The sequence below is a fragment of the Nestor notabilis genome, unplaced genomic scaffold (assembly GCF_000696875.1).
Source record: "Nestor notabilis isolate BGI_N333 unplaced genomic scaffold, ASM69687v1 scaffold4186, whole genome shotgun sequence".
NCBI classification, from domain to species: Eukaryota; Metazoa; Chordata; class Aves; order Psittaciformes; family Psittacidae; genus Nestor; species Nestor notabilis.
The window spans coordinates 12,168-34,017 of NW_009934125.1; the positions used below are offsets into that span (position 1 = coordinate 12,168).

General features: G+C 37.6%; 1 protein-coding gene across 1 annotated transcript in view; it reads left to right on the top strand.

Annotated features, from left to right (window-relative positions):
• The window catches only part of LOC104407794 (neurobeachin-like), a gene marked incomplete at both ends in the record, with an annotated part of 23,302 nt that extends 6,615 nt beyond the window's left edge, over nucleotides 1–16,687 (top strand). The window contains one exon of the mRNA XM_010017171.1: nucleotides 16,249–16,687. Coding sequence (XP_010015473.1) covers nucleotides 16,249–16,687 — 439 coding nt within the window. The remainder of the gene's footprint in view (nucleotides 1–16,248) is intronic.
• Between the last annotated feature and the right edge of the window lie 5,163 nt (nucleotides 16,688–21,850).

Here is a 21,850-nt window from a genome sequence, read left to right on the forward strand (position 1 = left end):
GAATGTGCTTTTCAGATGTCATTCCTTGAAAGAGGAGGTTACCTGAATGTAACTTCAGCCAACTTTGCATGTACATTGCCCCATTTATTTGCATGCACTGTGCTGCGAACACAGAAATGTAAAATAGGTTAAAAATTTAATCTGATGAAAATGTTCTCGGTATAATTTTGAAAAAAACTTAATGGCTAAAAAGGCCTATTTGTAAGAAGCTTAAGAGGTTTAAAATTGCATCCTGTTTAAAAGAGCAGAAAAAGTTAACTTCCTACTTTAGTAATAAGAAAACATTATGTTTATCATATGCTGTTCTGGGAGCATTATGTTAAAATACTCATTACACCAACTTAAACTTTTACTATGTTACTCTGGCATTTCTTAGACTTTGGTGTGCACATGTGTATGTATGTTATAAATTGTTTAAAATTCTTACAATTAGTAAGCCAGGGTTTGTGATTTTGACTAATAAGATTATCGCCTGCCATAAAAAGAAAAAAAAAAAATCATTCAATTTGCAGATGTAATATTCTTTGTTGTGACGTAGTTGCATTTATATGATTTAATCTGTCATTGATAAAAAAAGGATTAATTTGCTGGTAGTTCAGAAGAGTACTGCAGTGCTACCTGGTACCATAGAATAAACCCTTCAAATTTTATTAAATACTGCTTTCTCTCTTTTTATTTTTTTTTTTTTTTTTTTTTTTTTTTTGCTTTTAGAGCATGTTTCTGTGTATCAGGCATAGGATATTTTATTTTTAATCACCTTTGCTAGAAAATTTGGATTGGTTAAACTGCCTCAAAACACAATCAAAGACATTTTAAGTTTTTTTAAATTTTATAAAAGAAAAATAAATTATAAACCATAAATTAGATTATATTGCCATTTGTACAAATCTTGGTATTTGTTATAAGTGACAAAGGAAGGAGGAAACAAATAGTTTTTCTTATCCACATATAGTGCATAACTAAAATAAACCTAATGAAAGCAGAAAAAAGTGTAAGAGGAAGTGGAGGCAGCCATACTAACTCAGCAGAATAGTTCAGATAAAGCACTTTTTAATAATTGTGTCTTCTATGCTGTTGTTGATAGCACTTGTTTTACCTTGAGTTCAACTAAAATAGAGGTTTGTTTTTAAAATAAATCAATAGAGCTATAGTAAAAGTGTGAGCAGGATACAACAGAAAAGTGTTTTGGCTCTAGAAACAAATTATTCAATAAAGGAAATGTTATATGCAGCTACTTATTTTATTTGTTGATATCATCACATCCTTCAAGGTTTTAACTCTGTTAGGTCTTGGCCTCTTAACTGTTTCACCCGTAAGAGAAGAAAATATTTTTATATTCTGAACCCAGTTCCTCCATTTTGAACATTAGCAGGAAATAAAATAAAAAAATAAAAAATTATCAACACTGTCAGAAAAGGCTAAAATTCAAAACCTGTTTTTTCATTTCAAGAGTCTTTCTTTCCAGTGGCTAAGCCAGTTGCTTTCCTCTTAGTGATCTGACATGCTTTCAGATGTTGGCAGTGAGCCTCTAATAGTTGGATATTATTTTAAAATTTAAGGTATTTTAACATATTATAGAGAGGTTTAATGTAGCATTTAATAGTAAATACATATTTTAAAGCAAAATCCTATTTATTAAAAAATGGTTAAAAATTCAGTTGTTAATGGAAGTAAAGTCTCTATATTTTATCCATTCCACATGACACTAAATGGATGTAAAGGATTTATCCTTTGTAATTCCAGTTCACTAGAGCAAATTGTAACATTATTGTTAGACCTGTACAAGGCTTCTTTGGGACAGATCTCTAGGAATTAAGGGAGAGGGATTGGCTGCTTAAGATCAGTCTATTTTTAGTAGATGGAATCTAATTATCTGACCAGGAAACTTGTCGGCTAAGATAGGAGTAGGTTTATTGTCAGTATTTAAGTGAGATACTTATTTTGATCTTAGTGATGCCTCCTTTTTATATTAGAATGGGGCAGTATCTTTAATTAAAAAATGTATTTTAAGCCTGTGCGAAACCCTGCTTGTCTCAGGCACATTGCAGTATGCGATTGGAGTATACTGCGTTTGAGTAACTACAGCTGGTGTCAAGTGCAGGTTACAAGAATTTTAAACATTATGCTTAATATAAAGTGTTTCACTTCTTGTCATATAAAATGTTGACCCTTGCCTAGTTCGTTGGTGATATTGTATGCAAATAAAACATAGTATTGAAATAAAAGTCTTTAAAATATGCTTTGCAGAGAAATTTATTCTACTTTTACTTACAGATGTTTGTAGGTGGTAAAATAAGGATTTAATGTTTCTTTTATGGTTAATTATAGATTGCTCACAAGCTATATGTTATCTTATGGTGCTTAAAGGAGAAGGGACACACCCAGGAAGGAAGAAATAAACCAATGGTGTCCATGGCTACCATTTAACAATACAAATGTTTATTTTTTTATAACATTTTATACTTCTGTATTTATTTTTCTTTCTAGCCAGATCCATGGGGAGGAGAAAAAATGTGTCTTTGTAGATTTACTCCTTGTCAATTTTTTGGCAAGTGCTTCGGTTTCTTCTACTAGTTTCTGGTAACTTTCAAGGGTCTGCAGCTTCTAAAATAGTATGTGTTCAGTCAGAACTTGCAAAATGAAATGAAAGCTCCTTCTCTTTTCAGTTTAGGTCATATACAGTATTACCCATTGGAGCTGTTTATTATCACACTCTCAAGGAAAATACCAGATCAAAACTATTCTCTTACATCTGAAGGACATGTGAAAAACGGAGTCCTACAAAAGTAAATGTTGCCAGGCTTGCTTCTTTCTGTTCACAATACCAAAGAGTTAGAATGAGTTAGGCTTTTGAGATGTCCAATGGCTCAGTTTCTCTGCATTTGTGAAGATTTCAAAATGGAGACTTTAAACCAAGAATTATTTAAATGTAAGAGCCTGTCAAGCGGTCTAAAAAGTTGCCTGGCCTACAGACATTTTTGTTCATCAGATTTCTTCAACTGACTGCAATGAAGAGAAGTTCTTCAACATGATTAAAATATGGAGATATAGTAAAGATGGGGATAGCATCAAAAATGTCTTTGCCAGAAGGGCAGAGTTGTCTTCTCCTGATTAGTCATAAATGGTAGAAACATTCTTTATCATTCCCACTACCTCTGTGACTGCATGTTGTGGTTTAAGCTCAGCTGGTAACTCATAACCACGCAGCACTCGCTCACTCCCCACCTTCTTCCTCCCCCCCCCGCTCCTAGAGGGATGGGGAGAAGAATCGGAGGAATGTAAATCCCACGGATTGAGATAACAGCAGTTCAGTAACTAAAGTATAAGACAAAACCACTGCTGCTACCAATAATAATGATAAGGGAAATGACAAGGGGAGAGGATACAGTTGCTCACTACCCGCTGCCCAATACCCAGCCTGACCCCAGCAGCCATCTGTGCCTTCCAGGTAACTCCCCCCAGTTTCTATCCTGGGCATGACGTGCTGTGGTATGGAATACCCTTCTGGCCAGTTTGGGTCAGGTGTCCTGTCTCTGCTTCCTCCCAGCTTCCCCTCCTCACTGGCAGCACGTGAGACAGACAGTCCTCAAAGTAAACTGTTCTTTGCAGTCTGATGCACTAGTCAACCCCTTTATAAAAATCCTTGGCTTTCATCTTTAGCAGCATCTTCCACAAAGATCATGTGTGAGAAATCCTAGCTGTGTTGTATTTAGTAGGGGAGCAGTACTAAGGCTTAATCTCTACTCCTGGTGATGGCAGATGATATCAAGTCCTTTGAAAAGCTTCTTTTCAAATTCAGAATAAACATAGTCCCTGTAAGCAAAGGTACTTTCCATGGAAGCTGCTTCTATTTTATTTCACAAGCAAACACATGAAATTATTCTTAATATCACAGGAGGTTCAGGTTTTTGTAGGAGGGTTATCAAGACTCTTACAAGGCTTCTGTCCTAATGGCATATTCTGAAAGTGCCTCTGAGCAGTGGAACTTGTCAGTTCCCACAGCCATTTTCAGATAAAACTGTGTAAGTCAAGACATCATTAGTGATCTGTACTTCTGGTCACCAAGAACTAGCATTGTGAACTGAGCATAAAATGCTGAAATTTGTATTTCTGGAGTAGCAGCAATTGGAACAGCTTAGAAAGTAATGTTTTTATTTTGGTTGATTTCTGTGGTAATATAGGGATGTTTTCCCAAATTTGGTATGAAAATATCTCTGTTGTGTCTGGAAGGCCTGGAATTTGAAACTGACAAATTGAGGGTAGCCATTTCTCTTATCAGGTAGAGGGTAGTCAGTATGTCTTTTGAGAGCAGATTATCTTGTTATTGGAATAAGTCACAGAAGAAATGGAGGAACATGGTATCTTCTGTTAATAGCAGGCCCCTGTCCTCATGGGGGACTTCAACCACGCCAGTATCTGTTGGAAGGATGGGATGGCCCGGCACAAGCAATCCAGGAGGTTCTTCAATTTTGTGGAAGACAACATCCTTTTGCAAGTAATAGAGGAGACGACAAGGAGAGGTGCCATGCTTGACCTCGTGCTCAACAACAGGGAGGGGCTGGTGGGGAATGTGTTGCTCCAAGGCAGCCTTTGGCTGCAGTGATTACAAGATGGTGGAGTTTGAGATCCTCAGGGCAGTGAGAAGAGAACGCAGCAAGCTCACTGCCCTGGACTTCAAGAGAGCAGTCTGTGGCCTCTTCAGGAGCCTGCTTAATAAGGTTCCATGGTATAAAGCCCTTGAGGGCAAGTGGGCCCAAGACTGCTGGTTGATATTCAAGGATCACCTGCTGCAAGCTCAGGAGCATTGTGACCTGACAAGAAGGAAATGGGCAAGAAGGCCAGGAGGATGGATAAGATGCTGCTGAGAAAACTCAGAAGGAAAAAGGAAGCATAAAGAAGGGGGAAGCGAGGACGGGCAGCCTGGGAAGAATACAGGGACATTGTCCAGGAAGCTAGATATCAGGTCGGGAAAGCTAAGGCCCAGTTAGAATTGAGTCTGGCCAGGGATGTAAAAGATAACAGGAAGGGCTTCTATAGGTATGTTACAAACAAAAGACAGACTAGGGATAATGTGGCTCTCTCCAGAAGCTATCAGGAGAACTGGCCACCCTGGATTTGGAGAAGGGTGAGGTTCTCAATGACTTCCTTGCCTCAGTCTTCACTGGCAAGGGTTCTGACATGGCCCAAGTCTTGGAAGGCAGATGCAGGGACTGTGAGAATGAAGACCTTAGGCCCACTGTAGGAGGGGATCAGGTTCAAGATCATCTTAAGAACCTGAACATGAACAAGCCCATGGGACCTGATGAAATTCATCTGTGGGTTCTCAAGGAGCTGGCAAATGAAGTTGCTAAACCACTGTCCATCATATTCGAAAAGTCATCGCAGTCAGGTGAAGTTCCAGATGACTGGAAAAAGGATAATATAACCCCCATTTTCAAGAAGGGGAAAGTGGAAGACTCAGGGAACTACAGACCAGTCAGTCTCACCTCTGTGCCTGGCAAAATCTTGGAGCAGATTCTTCTGGAAAGCATGCTGAGGCACATGAAAAATGACAAGGTGATTGGTGACAGCCAGCATGGTTTCACTAAGGGGAAATCCTGCCTGACCAATTTGGTGGCCTTCTATGATGGGGCTACAGAACTGATGGACAGGGGCAGAGCAGTTGACGTCATCTACCTGGACTTGTGCAAAGCATTCGATGCTGTCCTGCACGACCTCCTTGTCTCTAAATTGGAGAGACATCGATTTGATGGATGCACCACCCGGTGGATAAAGAATTGACTGGATGGCCTCACACAGAGAGTTGCAGTCAACAGCAGGTTCCATGGTATAAAGCCCTTGAGGGCAAGTGGGCCCAAGACTGCTGGTTGATATTCAAGGATCACCTGCTGCAAGCTCAGGAGCATTGTGACCTGACAAGAAGGAAATGGGCAAGAAGGCCAGGAGGATGGATAAGATGCTGCTGAGAAAACTCAGAAGGAAAAAGGAAGCATAAAGAAGGGGGAAGCGAGGACGGGCAGCCTGGGAAGAATACAGGGACATTGTCCAGGAAGCTAGATATCAGGTCGGGAAAGCTAAGGCCCAGTTAGAATTGAGTCTGGCCAGGGATGTAAAAGATAACAGGAAGGGCTTCTATAGGTATGTTACAAACAAAAGACAGACTAGGGATAATGTGGCTCTCTCCAGAAGCTATCAGGAGAACTGGCCACCCTGGATTTGGAGAAGGGTGAGGTTCTCAATGACTTCCTTGCCTCAGTCTTCACTGGCAAGGGTTCTGACATGGCCCAAGTCTTGGAAGGCAGATGCAGGGACTGTGAGAATGAAGACCTTAGGCCCACTGTAGGAGGGGATCAGGTTCAAGATCATCTTAAGAACCTGAACATGAACAAGCCCATGGGACCTGATGAAATTCATCTGTGGGTTCTCAAGGAGCTGGCAAATGAAGTTGCTAAACCACTGTCCATCATATTCGAAAAGTCATCGCAGTCAGGTGAAGTTCCAGATGACTGGAAAAAGGATAATATAACCCCCATTTTCAAGAAGGGGAAAGTGGAAGACTCAGGGAACTACAGACCAGTCAGTCTCACCTCTGTGCCTGGCAAAATCTTGGAGCAGATTCTTCTGGAAAGCATGCTGAGGCACATGAAAAACAGGGAGGTGCTTGGGGTCAGCCAGCATGGTTCCACTAAGGGGAAATCCTGCCTGACCAATTTGGTGGCCTTCTATGATGGGGCTACAGAACTGATGGACAGGGGCAGAGCAGTTGACGTCATCTACCTGGACTTGTGCAAAGCATTCGATGCTGTCCTGCACGACCTCCTTGTCTCTAAATTGGAGAGACATCGATTTGATGGATGCACCACCCGGTGGATAAAGAATTGACTGGATGGCCTCACACAGAGAGTTGCAGTCAACAGCTCAGTGTCCAACTGGAGGATGGTAACAAGTGGGGTAGCAAGTGGAGACCAGCCTCAGGCGTCAGTGTTGGGACTGACCCTTTTCAACATCTTTGTCGGCGACATGGACAGTGGGATTGAGTGTGCCCTCAGCAAGTTTACCGAGGACATCAAGCTGTGTGGTCCAGTTGATACGCTGGAGGGAAGGGATGCCATCCAGAGGGACCTTGACATGCTTGGGAGGTGGGCCAGTGCCAACCTCATGAAGTTCAATGAAGCCAAGTCCTACACCTGGGTCAGGACAATCCCAGGCACAGCTACAGGTTGGGCAGAGAAGAGATTCAGAGCAGCCCTGTGGAGATGGACTTGGGAGTGGTGGTTGATGAGAAGCTTGACATGAGCCAGTTTCGGTGTGTGCTCGCAGCCCAGAAACCAACCGTATCCTGGGCTGCATCAAAAGAAGCATGACCAGCAGGTCAAAGGGGGTGATCCTGCCCCTCTGCTCTGAGAGCAGAGACCCCACTTGCAGTACTGTGTGCAGTACTGGTCTCCTCAATATAAGAAGGACATGGAGCTGTTGGAGCAAGTCCAGAGGAGGGCCACGAGGATGATAAGAGGGCTGGAGCACCTCCCATATGAAGACAGGCTGGGAAAGTTGGGGCTCTTCAGCCTGGAGAAGACTGCATGGAGACCTCATAGCAGCCTTCCAATATCTCAAGGGGGAATGCCGGAGAAGGACCCTTCATCAAAGACTGTAGCAATAGGACAGGGCGTAATGGGTTTAAACTTAAACAGGGGAAGTTCAGATTAGATATAAGGAAGAAGTTCTTTACAGTGAGGGTGGTGAGGCACTGGAATAGGTTGCCCAAGGAAGTTGTGAATGCTCCATCCCTGGCGGTGTCCAAGACTAGGTTGGACAGGGCCTTGGGCAACATGGTCTAGTGTGAGGAGTCCCTGCCCATGGTGGGGGAGTTGGAACTAGATGATCTTAAGGTCCTTTCCAGTCCTAACTAGTCTTATGATTCTGTAATGGCTGCTAATCAGCCTTATAATGAAAACCAAGTAACCTCTTCCAATTACAGCCACAATTTTGACGTAATTTTAGCTATAGTGGTCTGGATTGTCTAACATGAATTTTCTCAATTCTGGTCATTATTGAAACTATGTTTGCTTACCTTGAAGGTTTATTGAACTATTGTTTCTTTCAACAGTGCTTCCACATCTCCAACAGTAGGAAAGTGTGAATAATCTCTTTTTTTACACTCAGCTGTCAGCCTATTAATTATTGGGAACAAAATTGATGTTAACCAGATAATGGAAAGATATTTTCAGTTGAAAATTGATGTTTCCACTTATCATTATTCAGGACTGTTTCAGAAATTAAAGCATTGCAACAGTGCAATTCACCTGATAGCATACTGTGCAAAGAAAATCACTATGTAGCTTATCGCAACATTTTATCAAAACTGGATTGGCTTTTCAACTCCCTTGCTGTCACTGTCTGTATATTTCCCAAAGTACTGTAAATGAACAGGTATGTTCATTAAAGGTATGTGCTGTGGATGGACTGGAAGCTATTGATTTCTTTTCTTGACAGAAGAACTATGTTAAAAAGTTGCAGGAACAGCTCTTTCTTTGAAGACAAGTAAAGCATCAGGGTTTTCTGATGTCATAGGTATGCAGTACTCTGGATATCATACATTGCTACACTGTTGTTTGTATTCCAATGTAATAGCATAAAGATTTCCAGCCTATTTTTAAACTAGTATTTTGAGTAAGGGCAGCAGTATAGCTATGCAGAGTGGCCTAAAGGACTAATTTCTGTTGCCTGACAAAATGTCCTTTGCCTCCACAAAGTTCTCACAAAAATTTGTGGCTTAATCTTCCTCAAAATCTAGTTATACATAAATTTTCAAGAAACTCAGGGAAATACTTTAAGGGACATGGATGATGATGATGAGAACCAAATTGAAATAGTACTGAGTTTCTGCCTGCTGCTTAAAATTATTATGCTGCTTTCGTGATGAAATATATGCTGCTTATTCCAACTGCCTCTGAGGACATGCATTTGAAGATCACGAGATAGCAATAAATACATCTTGATCTGTTATTGCCCTCCATCAAGTACTTAAGGCATCAGAAGAAAGATTTGCACATATATTTCATTTTTAATTGATGGGTCATTACATAAGCATGAAACAGTTTAACAGGTTGCAAGGTTTTTTTTATGTAACATCAATACTTACTTTCATTTGTACAAATTACAGATGTTTTTAAACTTCTGATTTTTCAAAGTAGTGCTTAATATGAAACATTTTTGTTATAAGTTTCATCATATGCGTGGAACACACTCAGTGCTTCACTGTTAACTTTTGCTGGATGCTATAATCTAGGTGCCAGAATTATTTTCTTTTTTCTTTTGCAAGAAATGTTTAATCAGAAAACCACCGGCTTTCTGAGCATGGGTCAAAAGTACAGGCATGATCACAGATAACTGCTAGCTAATCTATTCTTTCATTATGTGTTTTTGAATTCGCACATGACAAAAGTAAAAATAAATAAGTAAATAGCAACTGGCAAAACCTAGGGAAATTCACCCAGAAAAAATGCTAAAATGTTGTTCCTTATTTGTTGTTTGGTTTTTTTCAAACGTAAATGGCTGGTTTTATACTCTAAAATTGATATTTCTTTAATGTAACTTACCATTGTCTTGAATTTATTTTAAGTCTTTTGTGTTAGTGCCTTGGTAATGCTTTCTTTTAGGACTGCTGACATTTTGTTTGGCAACCAGGTAATCAATCAGACTAATGTTACAGATATCTATCAAGCACTGGGTGAAAGAGGTTTGATTAGTAAGGAAGAATTAAGACATTGATTAAAGACATTGCCCAAAGAGATCAAGAGTTATGTTTGTTGTAAGTGGCTCTTTTAATATTCTTTCTTTGGTTAAGGTAGAAGGAGCTGCCCTGTGTGCCTGTCTGAGTCTGGGAGTGATTGCTGGGACAGAAATGCATGATAAGACTTTTGAGGAATTTGAGCAAATAGAAACAATTTCTAGTGAACAAAAAGAGAAGACATGCACTTAGAGGTGTCCAGCTGTGAAAAGGGCTCTATCCTCTTCAATCACTTCCCAATCTTGATTTCCCCACCCTAAGTCTCTCCTGCTCTTTTCTCTCCCATTTCAGAGCCTCTCTGTTTTTCCTGGTCTGGAGCTACATCCTTTCTCCTCACAAATCCACTCCAGTTAAAAGGAAATTCACAATCCTCTGTCTTAAATCTCCTGTCTCAAGACTGCTCCCTTGCAGTTGCCAACCCACCCAAGAGTCTTTCATATCTGACCTTCCCCAGTTTTTAGCTGTGTTCCTCAGGCCCTCAGCCATTCATGTCAGAGCCCTGGGGTAACCCTGCTTGTGGCTTTTATTCTTCCCGGCCAGATGCTGCAATGGCATGCGCTCTACTTCCACCTCTTCATATGCACAATTACTGGCGCTCTGTTAGACAGACAGCTGAATCTGTGCTGTTGCATTGCTACCCTTGCAGAAGAAAAGGGCCAGCTTTTGGTCTGACAGGAATTTCAGAAACCTGGATAAATGGTCTGGCTGAATAACAGATGCAGCCTAAATACAGGCTGCATTTATCGAACGTTTTTCTAGATGAAAGCCTGATAGTGCAGAAGTGACAAATAGGAACCCTAAGCCAGGCTCTTTTTCCTTGTTTGTTTGGGTTGTTTGTTTGTTTGTTTAAAAAAATACGTAAAAAAATTTAGAACAGCAAATGAGTTCAGCAAATTAAAAGTCACTGTGGCTCAGATTGCCTTGCTTCAGAAATAACAGAAGCCCATGAACTCCATTAGTGGAGCACGACCAACTTTGCCTATTAATACATAGTTATTTTGAGAAGATAAGTACTGGCCAGGCTGCCAAAATGGGCTGTGTCCAGGATCACTATACAGGGAATTTTTCCTCTGGTGTTTTTATAACTTTCACGCAGAAATAGAAATGCCAACAGGATAAAAGGTCCTGAGTATATACAGAGCAGCTAGGCATCTTAATGTTTCTTTTAGGGTGATTCTTCTCACTGTTGTGCCTCAGCCTCTGAGGACATTTCCATTGCAACTCCACTCTTGGTTACTCCTTTCAATGTACTTTCAAATCACACTCTTACTACGCTTTGATTTTGTCCCCCTACTTTATTTCTCATCACAATTTTAATTGTGCTGCTTCTCATATATGATAACTAGTAGATTGATGTTGCTGGGAAGATTTTTCACTCTCTCTTTATAGCCTAGAGCTTAGGAATTGATTAGTTGACTGCCAGCTGTGGAGGAAGCTATGATAACACTGCCTGGATGGATTGAAAGCACTTTCAGCTGCTAGTGTACTGTCCCTGAAAGTTTGTAGAATACAACAAAGGGGTATATAAAAGACAGCTAGTAAGGTGAATATCAATACCTCAACATACCTATTCAGAAAACAACTCGTGAATTTTCCAGTGCGTGTAGATTTGTAGAGTCATAGAATCACAGAGTGGTTTGCATTGGAAGGGACCTTAAAGATCATCTAGTTCCAACCCCCCTGAACACTTGACATGCAGACTGAAAGGTGGCAGCAGCTCCTGTATCAAGAATGTTTCAAACCATTCATTGCCAAGTGCTACTATATTGTTTGCAGCAGAAATTTGGCATTGATTTGGGATAGCATGACTTTCAAGTAAATTTTCAGCCATATTGTAAGCAATTAAAAATCATAATTTTAATACTTTTTTACTTTTGAAAATTTTCAGCTGATTTTTATCTAGCAGGGAGATTTAATATAATTAAAACTAGAAAAAAGACCACAGGAATATACACACAGCTTTTCCCTTTTTTTTAGTAAATAAAGATTAGAAGCAGAATATTTTGTGTTGCCATTTTTTAAAATGGCAAAATTGTGTATAGTTTCCACAGATATGAAGTGTCTCAGATTAATAAACATGGGGGTTTTTTTGTATCTTTTAGGCATATGGAAGCAGTGCAAGAGCTGTTTAGGTAACTCGGTAGGTTAAAACAATTACAATACACTTCATAAATCACAAGCAAACAAGATATTTTAGGAAGGGAAAGAGCATGACGGATGAGGTCACCAGATATACAATATGTCACTTGGTTAACTTAAGCCCATATTTTTCCCATAATGTAGTAGATGAACTCATTAGTTACAATGAAAAACAGTAAGAAGGAGGCATCTGGCTTCCAACTGCCTGTTTCTGACAGGGTTAAGATCACTAGATCTAGTAATGTTTGTGCGTTGTCTACTGACATGGCCTTGTGCTGCAGAAAACTGATGAGGTTTGCTGAAAATTTACAGGCTTACTGTCACAATGTTATAACTTAGACAGATGCAATCAGTTACATTTTTGCTTCTGTTCATGTTTATCATTTTGCTAAGTTTTGAGTATTTAGGATTTTTATAAATGCATATGTGTTACTGGTTTAAGATTCTTCTAAGTAACTTTATGAAGCTGTATTCTTTGTTCCTGAGTTCTGAAGGCAACAGAAGTGCTGTGACACAGTATAAATGAACATAGAATAAAACTTGTGGCTATGCAGTGTGGCAATGTAGTTTTTGACTAAAACTGGTTGGGTTTTGTGACCCATGCTAAGTTTATAATCTACGTAAAGTAATACTAATAATAATGCTGATCCAGAAGGTCTTATAATACATCTTTTCAGACATATTTATCTTAATTTCACAAATACTAAATTGCTACTATTCTTATTTGAGTGGCAGTTATTAGACAGTTTTATCTATTCTGAGTTTATTTTCCTTTGATTTCAAAATTGGACCTTTTAAATCCTTATTCATTTAGCTTGCTTGATGTTTTAAAAATGAGAGTTAATGCATTGGATTTAGGTAGGTTTTAGAGATTGTTGTTCATAGTCATAAATCAGACTAAGCTTAATTGACTTAGTGCAGTGTATTCATATTAGGTAGTGGAGGCACAGGAAGAAAAGTAAAGATGCAAATCTGACTTCTGTGGAAATCAAGTATCAATCAAGAATCCATAAACTTAACTGTATATAGAGTAACTTCTCTTGATATTTTTTCCCTATATAATTTTAGTGTTATGCATTCTGTAGTATATCATATCTAAATTTTATATCCATGGATTTAATTTTCCTTCCATTTTTAGCTTCAAATGGTGCAATCACCTAGACATTCTCATTTGGGAACAAAGGATTACAAGCCACCTCCTGAGTAATTAAGTACAGTCCCATTTATAGTGTCTTGAAATGGGTTCTGTTTTTTGAACCTGCTACGCTGACTGGACTATTCCAGAATCTTAATTCCATATTGATAGCTGTCACTTCAACTCAGTTTTCTCATGCCAACTCTTCCATTCAGTTTAAATCTTTTTTTTTCTTTTTTCTTTTCTTTTTTTTTTTTTTGGTGTACACATCCTGAAAATACATGTGGAAAAGCTGTTGTGTACCTTCTCAGTATTAGTTTAGCCAGACTGTATCAGCCAAACCCTTTTTTTTATTGCAGCAGTAGATCACTGTAGATCTTGATAGTGGCACTTCCATCTTTCTCAAATATAACAGTGTACACAGTATTTCATAATGAACCCTACCAAAGCCTTCTCTAATGCCATTCATACTTAAGTGTTGCAGGAACTATTTCTTTGGGAAAGTTTGGAATCATGTTTTCCTTTCCTATGTCTGTATTGTATTGGTAACTGAATTGTTACCTAGTGACTGATGTATTCAGGATTTTCTCTTCAGTCATTTCCAGTTGATGAATTCCAGTTAAAATGGGCATCTCTGTGTTAGTCACTGGATGCGCAGCTTTTCACTATTACATGTAATTTGCAGTTCTGCCATAATGCTTTCTTACAAACATTCTTCTGTGGCTGTCAGTTGTACCTTGTAACTTTGTCATCAGCATATTTCACTGGAATGTTTTTACTTTTAAACCTCAAGTCTTTATTAAAATTTAAACGAGATAACTCCTGTGGTAGTTTCACTGTCTGATGGTTTTCTTCTTTTGGAACTATTTGTTGGCTCCTTCTTAGTGAGTTTCTTTTCCCACATTCTATTAATTTCCAGGTTCTCCTGGCTAAATTATTATCTGTTGTAACAAGCCAGCTTTACTGAATTTTACTACATTGGCCCTTATTTTCTTTGAGCAATAAATATTTAAAAAGCTCTTTTAGCAAAGTCATTTTGTAATCTATCTTCTTCCATTCCATTACTATCTTTACTCCAAAATAAATCCTGTATCTGTCTTGCTGTTGAAGGTTTGCAGTTGTCCAGATCATTTTTTCCCCTTTCTTAAAAAGAAAGCGTGTGTGGTTTTCTCCAGTCGTATGTTGCTATCTCCACATACCTGTTTGGGAAAAGTACTTGCTACTACACCAGTAATTTCACAGACTGTTTCTTTCAAAATTGGCTTGGAGTCCATTCATTCTCATTATTTTAATACATTTAATCTGGGTGTTTGAATTTCCACAACTGCATTTCTAGTAGCTTTCCTGTCTTTAGCTTTCTGTCCAGCATTGTTGACTTTAATAAAAATTGAGGGTAGGTGTACTCTAACTTCACCATGTAGTGATCATGTTCTTTTTTCAGTGCCCTCTTTTCATTTACATAATAATGGAACATTATGCTATTTTACTTACCATATATTACAAGGGTGCTTGACTGATAGTCTAGTCCTACTCTTCCCTTCATCTGAGAAGTGTTGTCTTTGTATGGATGAAGTTTAAAGAGACAAACAAGCATAAAAATCATTAGGATCATGCTGTGGATCAGATGTCCTTCTGTGCCAAATATAGGCAGTGCTAAGTAGATAAGGATTTTTTACTTCCTGACCTGGCAGATGCTAAATGCATTTTATGCAGCTCATAAATCCAGTTTCTACTTCCTGCTTCACAAAGCAGGGTTCATATCTATTTGATAAGATGTGTTTAAGGCACTTAGGAGAAAGAGAAGAAGGAAGTGGCTTCAGCGTTTACGGCTGTTAAAAGAAGAAAGCAATACTCCTGATAATGGGTTATTCTGCTTTGTATTTTTAAAAGCCTCTTCTGTGTTATCTGTATCTGTTTGTTAGTACTTATACGTGAAGAGGTTTACACTACCATTAGTTCAAACACATAAATAATCCTATATAGAATTTTCTATGTGCACATGCATACACACACACTTAGATCCATGTGGTAAATATGTAGATATTTTACACCTGATTGTATTAAACAATTGGTAATAAATTTGTAATATTTAGAAGGGCAGGGCTTCATTGAAGGATGCTGTAAAGTACTTTCTATAATATCTAAACTGCTGTATCAGCACCATCAAAAAAAAACCAAACACAAAACTGTCTTATTTCATACAGAGGCCAGCTAAATTTTATAATCAAGAGAGGTGATACAATGCAAGTAAGGTAGTTTGAAAATAAATTTTAAAATCGACTTCAGTGCAAGCTTTTTGTCATTAAAAATAGCTACAGTCTGTTGCTCTAAAAACATGTAGCCAAAATTACGAATATGGAAGTTATTCACAACTCTAACTTTTCACTAAGCATAGAAGTTATTTTTAGTGAAGGTCTTCTGACTATTTCACTGAAGTAATTAGTAGAGGTTCACTTTCCTTATTGCAAGATATTGTGAAGTCCATTTCAATCTGGAAGTGTTCCGTACTCAACAGATTTCACTTGCCTGTCTCTATAATGCTGTGTTTATTCTGTTCTTAACATTTTCCTGAAGGAATTAAAGAATTTTACCTTTTGCGGTTATCTAAAGAATCAACAAGAACACTTATTTTTATCAGTCATGTATAAATACATTTGTATTCAATATAATTATGTGTAAAAATATGTATGGTACATATTTTAAACAAAGACAAAGCAAACAAAAGCTCTAGTAGTTTTTTTTTTTTTTAATGCAAGCTTAATATTTGCTGGCTGAAACAAAACCCCTAAATTTTATAGTAATCTTAAAGCATAAGTGATTGCAGTTTTCTCTTCAGTAGTCTCACAGGTCATACAGATATGCAGTCAAAAGGTTATGATTTTTAATGTTTTTGCTGGCAGTATTTTGTTACTTGATTAGTATGTGAAGTAGTGGGCTGTAATTTCTAAATGTCACTGAGCTTGCATAATGCAACTTTGGGCTCCCTCTCCCAAGCCTTTGTATATGCCAAACAGCTGTGGAAAGCAAAATGTTTTGTATGTAAAATGAGTTTTTAAGGTTTAATCTACTAAGATTTGTGGGCTTTCTAACACTTTTCTGTCTTGTAAAACCTTATGATCACATTTTAAGGGGAAAAAATCAAACTAAATTATAAATATTGTTCGTAATCTCTATTTCACTGCAGAGACACCAACTGTATTTCCAGAAAATATCAAAGATAAAGAAACACCGACACCAGTTGAAGATATTCAGTTGGAAAGCTCTATTCCTCATACGGACTCTGGGATTGGAGATGAACAGATGCCCAACATTTTGAATGGTACAGACTTGGAGACCAGCACAGGCCCTGATGCAATGAGCGAGCTGTTGTCTACTTTGTCTTCGGAAGTGAAGAAATCTCAGGAGAGCTTAACAGAAAGCCCCAGTGAAATGTTGAAGCCTGCATCATCAATATCCAGTATCAGCCAAAGTAAAGGCATCAATGTCAAGGAAATACTGAAAAGTCTTGTGGCAGCCCCTGTTGAAATTGCAGAATGTGGTCCGGATCCAATCCCTTACCCAGATCCTGCACTGAAGAGAGAAGCTCAGGCTATTCTTCCCATGCAGTTTCACTCATTTGACAGGTATATAGCTGGATTCATTATTTTATATTGATGTAATTCAGAAGTTTGAAGGAATTTTTTTTTTAACATGGTTATTCTATTGGTTTGTATTAGACCATTAAAAAACAGATGCATTACTTCTCCTTTACTGTATTACCAAAAAAGACTATATAAGACCATATATAGTATAGAGAAAAGTAATTCACCTTGTTTTTCTCTGTCAACAGTGAATAAAACTCTACGAGGTACTTGGAAAACAACCCTGTTGTAAAGAAATATTTTTGCAATAAAATCTTTTTTTCCTTTAAAACATTTTAGTTAAAAGCATTTTAGTGAGGAGGAGGGGTAATGTCTGCTGATATAGAACAGACTGTGCAGAAATTCAATCGAATATTCTTTCAAAGGCTTAAATCTTAATTGGATCCATCATTGTACTGTTTTCTGGTACTGAAATGTTTTGACCATGGAAAATTGTTTGCATGGTCATAGCGGAAACCAGTTTTCTTTTAGCTCTTTAAACAGCAGATATGCTTAAAAGTTAGTGTTTAAAAATAAACTGCTGAACATTTCCACAGAGTCCTTTGTCTCTCTTTTTAGTCTTTAGCTTCCCAGTTTCTGATGAATATACTTTTCTTTAAATGTCCAGTCCATCTCAGTTATCCTGAACATAGAAGTTGTGATAAGATGTGCAATTGATAACATCCTTCCAGAAAAAGGGTAACCTGATCCATTGTGGGTTCAGTCCTAACCTGTGGAAAGAACTAATGATATGAGTGGTGCTGTGGTTACATTTTCCAATATGACAAGATCCCTGCAGTTTTTTCATGAAAATCTTTTTAAAAGGTAAAAAATGGAATCAAGACTGAACTCAAAGATACAGTAAAACTTGTCTCAAAATTTTAAATAGATTTGTAGAAATACGTTAGTTCATCATGCAGGTACAAGAATTAAAATTCTGGGGGAATTAAAAACCCAAGAAAATGGCTTTTGTGATTTGTGAGAAAAATGCATCTGCACTTACAGAAAACCTGCAAAAATGTCAGAAATGTCTTTGTTAAAGTCTTAAGAAAAACAATATGGAAGGAATGTTTTGAGCATAATGTAAACACTAAAGTACAAGAAGATACATGAGAATTTCAGACTAAAAGTGAAGAAACAATTTTTCATTTCAAATTCTGTAGAAAACATGATGCTTTTTAGTCTATATGTATATTAGTTCTGAAGCTACTTTTCTGAAATAATTAAATAAACAGCCAGATAACATCTATTGTAAAAAAGAAGATTGGATCAAGATAGGAAAAGAGAAATGTGCTTTAGAAGCAATGAATATGTCCCTTTCTAATAATACTTTAGGTCTTAAGACCATTCCAGAGAAAGCTCATTTAGCAACTGTTTCATGAATAGACTATTTTTTGTTCATCAGTCTGCATGTTTTGATTTTAGAGTGACTTCAATGTAATGTGAAAAATACTTTTTTTCCAATATAGTTAGGATTTTTTCCTTTTCCTCTGTGAGGAAAATGCTTGTTCCAGAATGCATGCTTGTACATTAAGCAGTACAAAAATTTGTAATGCGTGTAGATTTAATACAGCTAACTGCAACCACCAGAAGGTTACTTTAGTTGAACCTATTCATGTAAATTTCTAGCTGGGTCGATTAAGAAAAGCACTTCATTCAGAGGATTGTTTTTAATTCACAAAATGTTAGACACCTAAATTAAAATGGAGCCATACCACCTCACGAGATGCCTTTGTCATTGTTAGAAGGAACTTAACAGCAAAGTGATTGAAGAGATGAGTTTTATTCTGCATTTCTAAGTTACAGCTTTATAAGCAAGCATTAAAAACTCTAAAGGGCTGCAGCAGGTTGGCCATAATCTGTATTTAGTGTGAGCACCTCCATTAGATTCTTCTTGCAATGATGTGACTGCTTGTACATTTTGAACATCATTATTAGTAGCTGCTAATACAGAATTATGGAATTACTTGAGAAGTGCTTCATGTCTAGAGTTTATAGATTTTGATAGGCATTTTATACTTAAAAGTTTGCTTAGGAGCCGCAAGGTTTAGTGATACCTTTTTCCGCCTGTCCTATTACCCTACTGACCAAGTTGTGATTCCATGATTTCCTGTACAAAGTGTACAGCTGTGTTTGTATCTGAGTAGCATATGTTGTACCTTTTCATCCCTTGGCTTTATTTACTTCTTCAGCAAAACAAGTGGTAACTGTTGCAGTTGAGGCAGAAGAAGACTCCTTTACAGCCATTTTATTGGGATATTTTGTTTCTTTTAAATAGGTAATCCTACTGTCTGATTTTGGAGAGTAAGGCAGATCATGCTTTTTAATACAGCAAACAACTAGGAAGGGAAAAGTGGCAGGTTCAGGAAGATCAGAAGTGTTAAATTCTTTCCTCCAACTAAATGAATGGTATTAAAACTGTAAGCATTGTGATAAAAATACTGATGTTCTTAGTCTACAGTATATCAACTGCCTGGTTGCACCTCACGGCAACATTACTGAGTGGTGACCATTGTTCAGGCAGATATTTCTCTATGCAGTTTGCTTGTATTTTCAAAGTACTTACTTGACCCCAAGGCAAAAGATGGGTGGTGGTGTGGCTTTTGTTTTTCAAATTTTTTGAAAAAGGAGGACCAGATTGCGATCCTGACCCAGTAACTTTTCATAGGTGACGAAACAAGTTAGAATAAAAAAACTTTGAATAGTATTTTGAAATAATATTACAATTAATTAAAATATTAATTGAGAAAGCAACATGAATTTTAGCTTGTGGTGGTTTATTAACTTTTTGCATTGCTGACAGTATCCCAGTTTTCACTGAAAGACTGAAAAAAATTACTGTCGTCTTTCTGTACTTGTTCATGTAAATGTAATTGTGTTTACTGATACAAAATAGCAAATAATATACACTGCATATTTTTTAAAGGCTAAGACTATCCCTGTGGAACATATTTCTGTAGGATCTTCTGTTGCTGGAGTTACAGAGCTTTTGGTACTTCACTGACCACGCAGCTATTGGTTGTGTTTATTCTCTCTAGAGAATCTTGAGCAATAGAGTGTATTGTTTTGTCAGGTTTTATTTGTTTAACTTTTTATAAAATATATACAGTGATTCCATATTTATAAGCAAATCTAGGTTAGAAAAGTGTATTTTTCACCTTAATCAAATGGTATTCTTAGTCCTTGTGAGGCTAGACTTTTTTAATTTTATTTTTGCACTTGGATGGCTGAGTCCCTCTGTAGAAGAAGAGTTGAGGTAATTAATAGAAAACTAATAGTATCTTTGTTGTTTTAAAGATATTTCTCTAACTGTAATCACTGATCTCACAGTAAATACCACATAAAGCAAACTCCTGTAAATAGAATTGAAGTTAAAATTCTATCATTTAATGTGCTGCGTTTTGCTCTATTTATTCTTTTAATTGCACATTGCTAGTATCTTCATAAGAGTCATTGCGTGATAGGCTACAGTGTATATTTCTGTAGTATTTGTGCAGTCAAAAATGAAATATAAAAGCAGAAAACGTGGCCAACGTGTTTTATCAAGTAGGACTTGGTGTGCAGTTAATGTATGCAGCAGTTCAAGTACTATCGAATGTAAATGATGAGGTGATACTGATGAAAGGAGGGGATTGAGGTCTCCGGGGGCGCTGATGACGGATTGAACAGAAGCGGCCTTGCACCACACGTAACTCAAGTCTGTCGTCTTCACCGCTCAAAGCCATAATGGGAGGTGGCAGTCTGAAATGAGTTGCCACGGCAAAGAGTATTATTTTTGAAATGCTTTCACACAAATCACTAGGCCCTGCATACAACTTAGTTTCATGCTTTAATGTCATCAGGAGGCACAAATTGGTGTGTCTAATTGTTTGCCACCTGCCAGCAAAATGAGCTGCCAGCCAGCCAGACGGGTTTGATTGTCTGTCAGCTCTTCAATAGATTGAGAGTGACAACATCAAAAATTTCACTTCAAACTCTGAAGCTTTGAGCAGCTTTTCAGAGACCTCTTCCCCACAAGTGCTTCTGGACAACTGCATTTTTCAATTAGTTTTCAATATATCCCTGCCTTCTGCCTCATCTGTCTTAAGGCAGCTGTAATTACATTATGAGCTACATAAACAGATTTCTGGGACATTGGAGCCTGGATCCTTAAAGTTATGACACGTCTTTTAACGTCAGACTGAATTCCTTGAAAATAGCATCCAGGTTGACATTTTTAGAAGCAAACACAAAGGGTTGTTTCACCTAGATTTGCAACTAATGGAGCATAACTCACTAATAATTCCTTTTTGCCTTCTCATCCTTTGTCTGACAAAAATCAGTCCCCACTACTGATTTTTAGGGTTTGGGGATTTCTCATTTCTATTTTTTTTGTCAATTTGCGTTTGTCCCACTAAATGCAGCCTAGACCATTATTATTTGAGAACTTATTTGTGATTCTACCCAGTACTGAATTCTGAAGCTTACATTTGCTCCACTCTCCTTTTTTCTAGTAGAGTTTTTAGGGGGGTGCTATTATTGAAATTGAGAGCACCTGTGGGTTTTTTGTCTCATTTTTTCAAAGGTAATTTGCGTATATTTTCTGTACTTAACTGAATTATTTCAGTAGGGAGCATGCTTGCATAAGCTGAAAATCTTGAGTTCCTGGAAATGAGATCAGTTATTTTTGCTGCTATTAAATACCTTATTACCTTTTAATCCATTACCACTTCATAAATTGGAATACTATGGGTTTGCATGGTTTACATGCTCAGTGAAGTCTGTACAAGCATATTTTGAAATATTTGGGAGGACACACTTCTGAAGTATTATAGTCTTGGGTTTTTGGGTCTGGGTTTGTGGGGTTTTTTTATCCCCATAGAAGGTCCTTGCGGATAGTTTTAAAAATATCCGTATGCTAGCAAAGGTGGACATCTTGCAAAATCCAACCAGGGCTGATACATGCCAATTAGTACAGAGAAAGAATGTCTTCAGAAAGTATGTTTAGCATGGTTAATGTATGTAGGCTATATTGAGAAGGACTACTCAGAAAGTTTATGTGTTTTTACTAGTATAAACAGACAAGAACTGTGAGAGAAGATGCACTGAAGGTTCAAATAGAGAGGTTTAATATTTGGTTTATTATTGCCCACTTTATATTATATTATTATTATATTATTTATATTT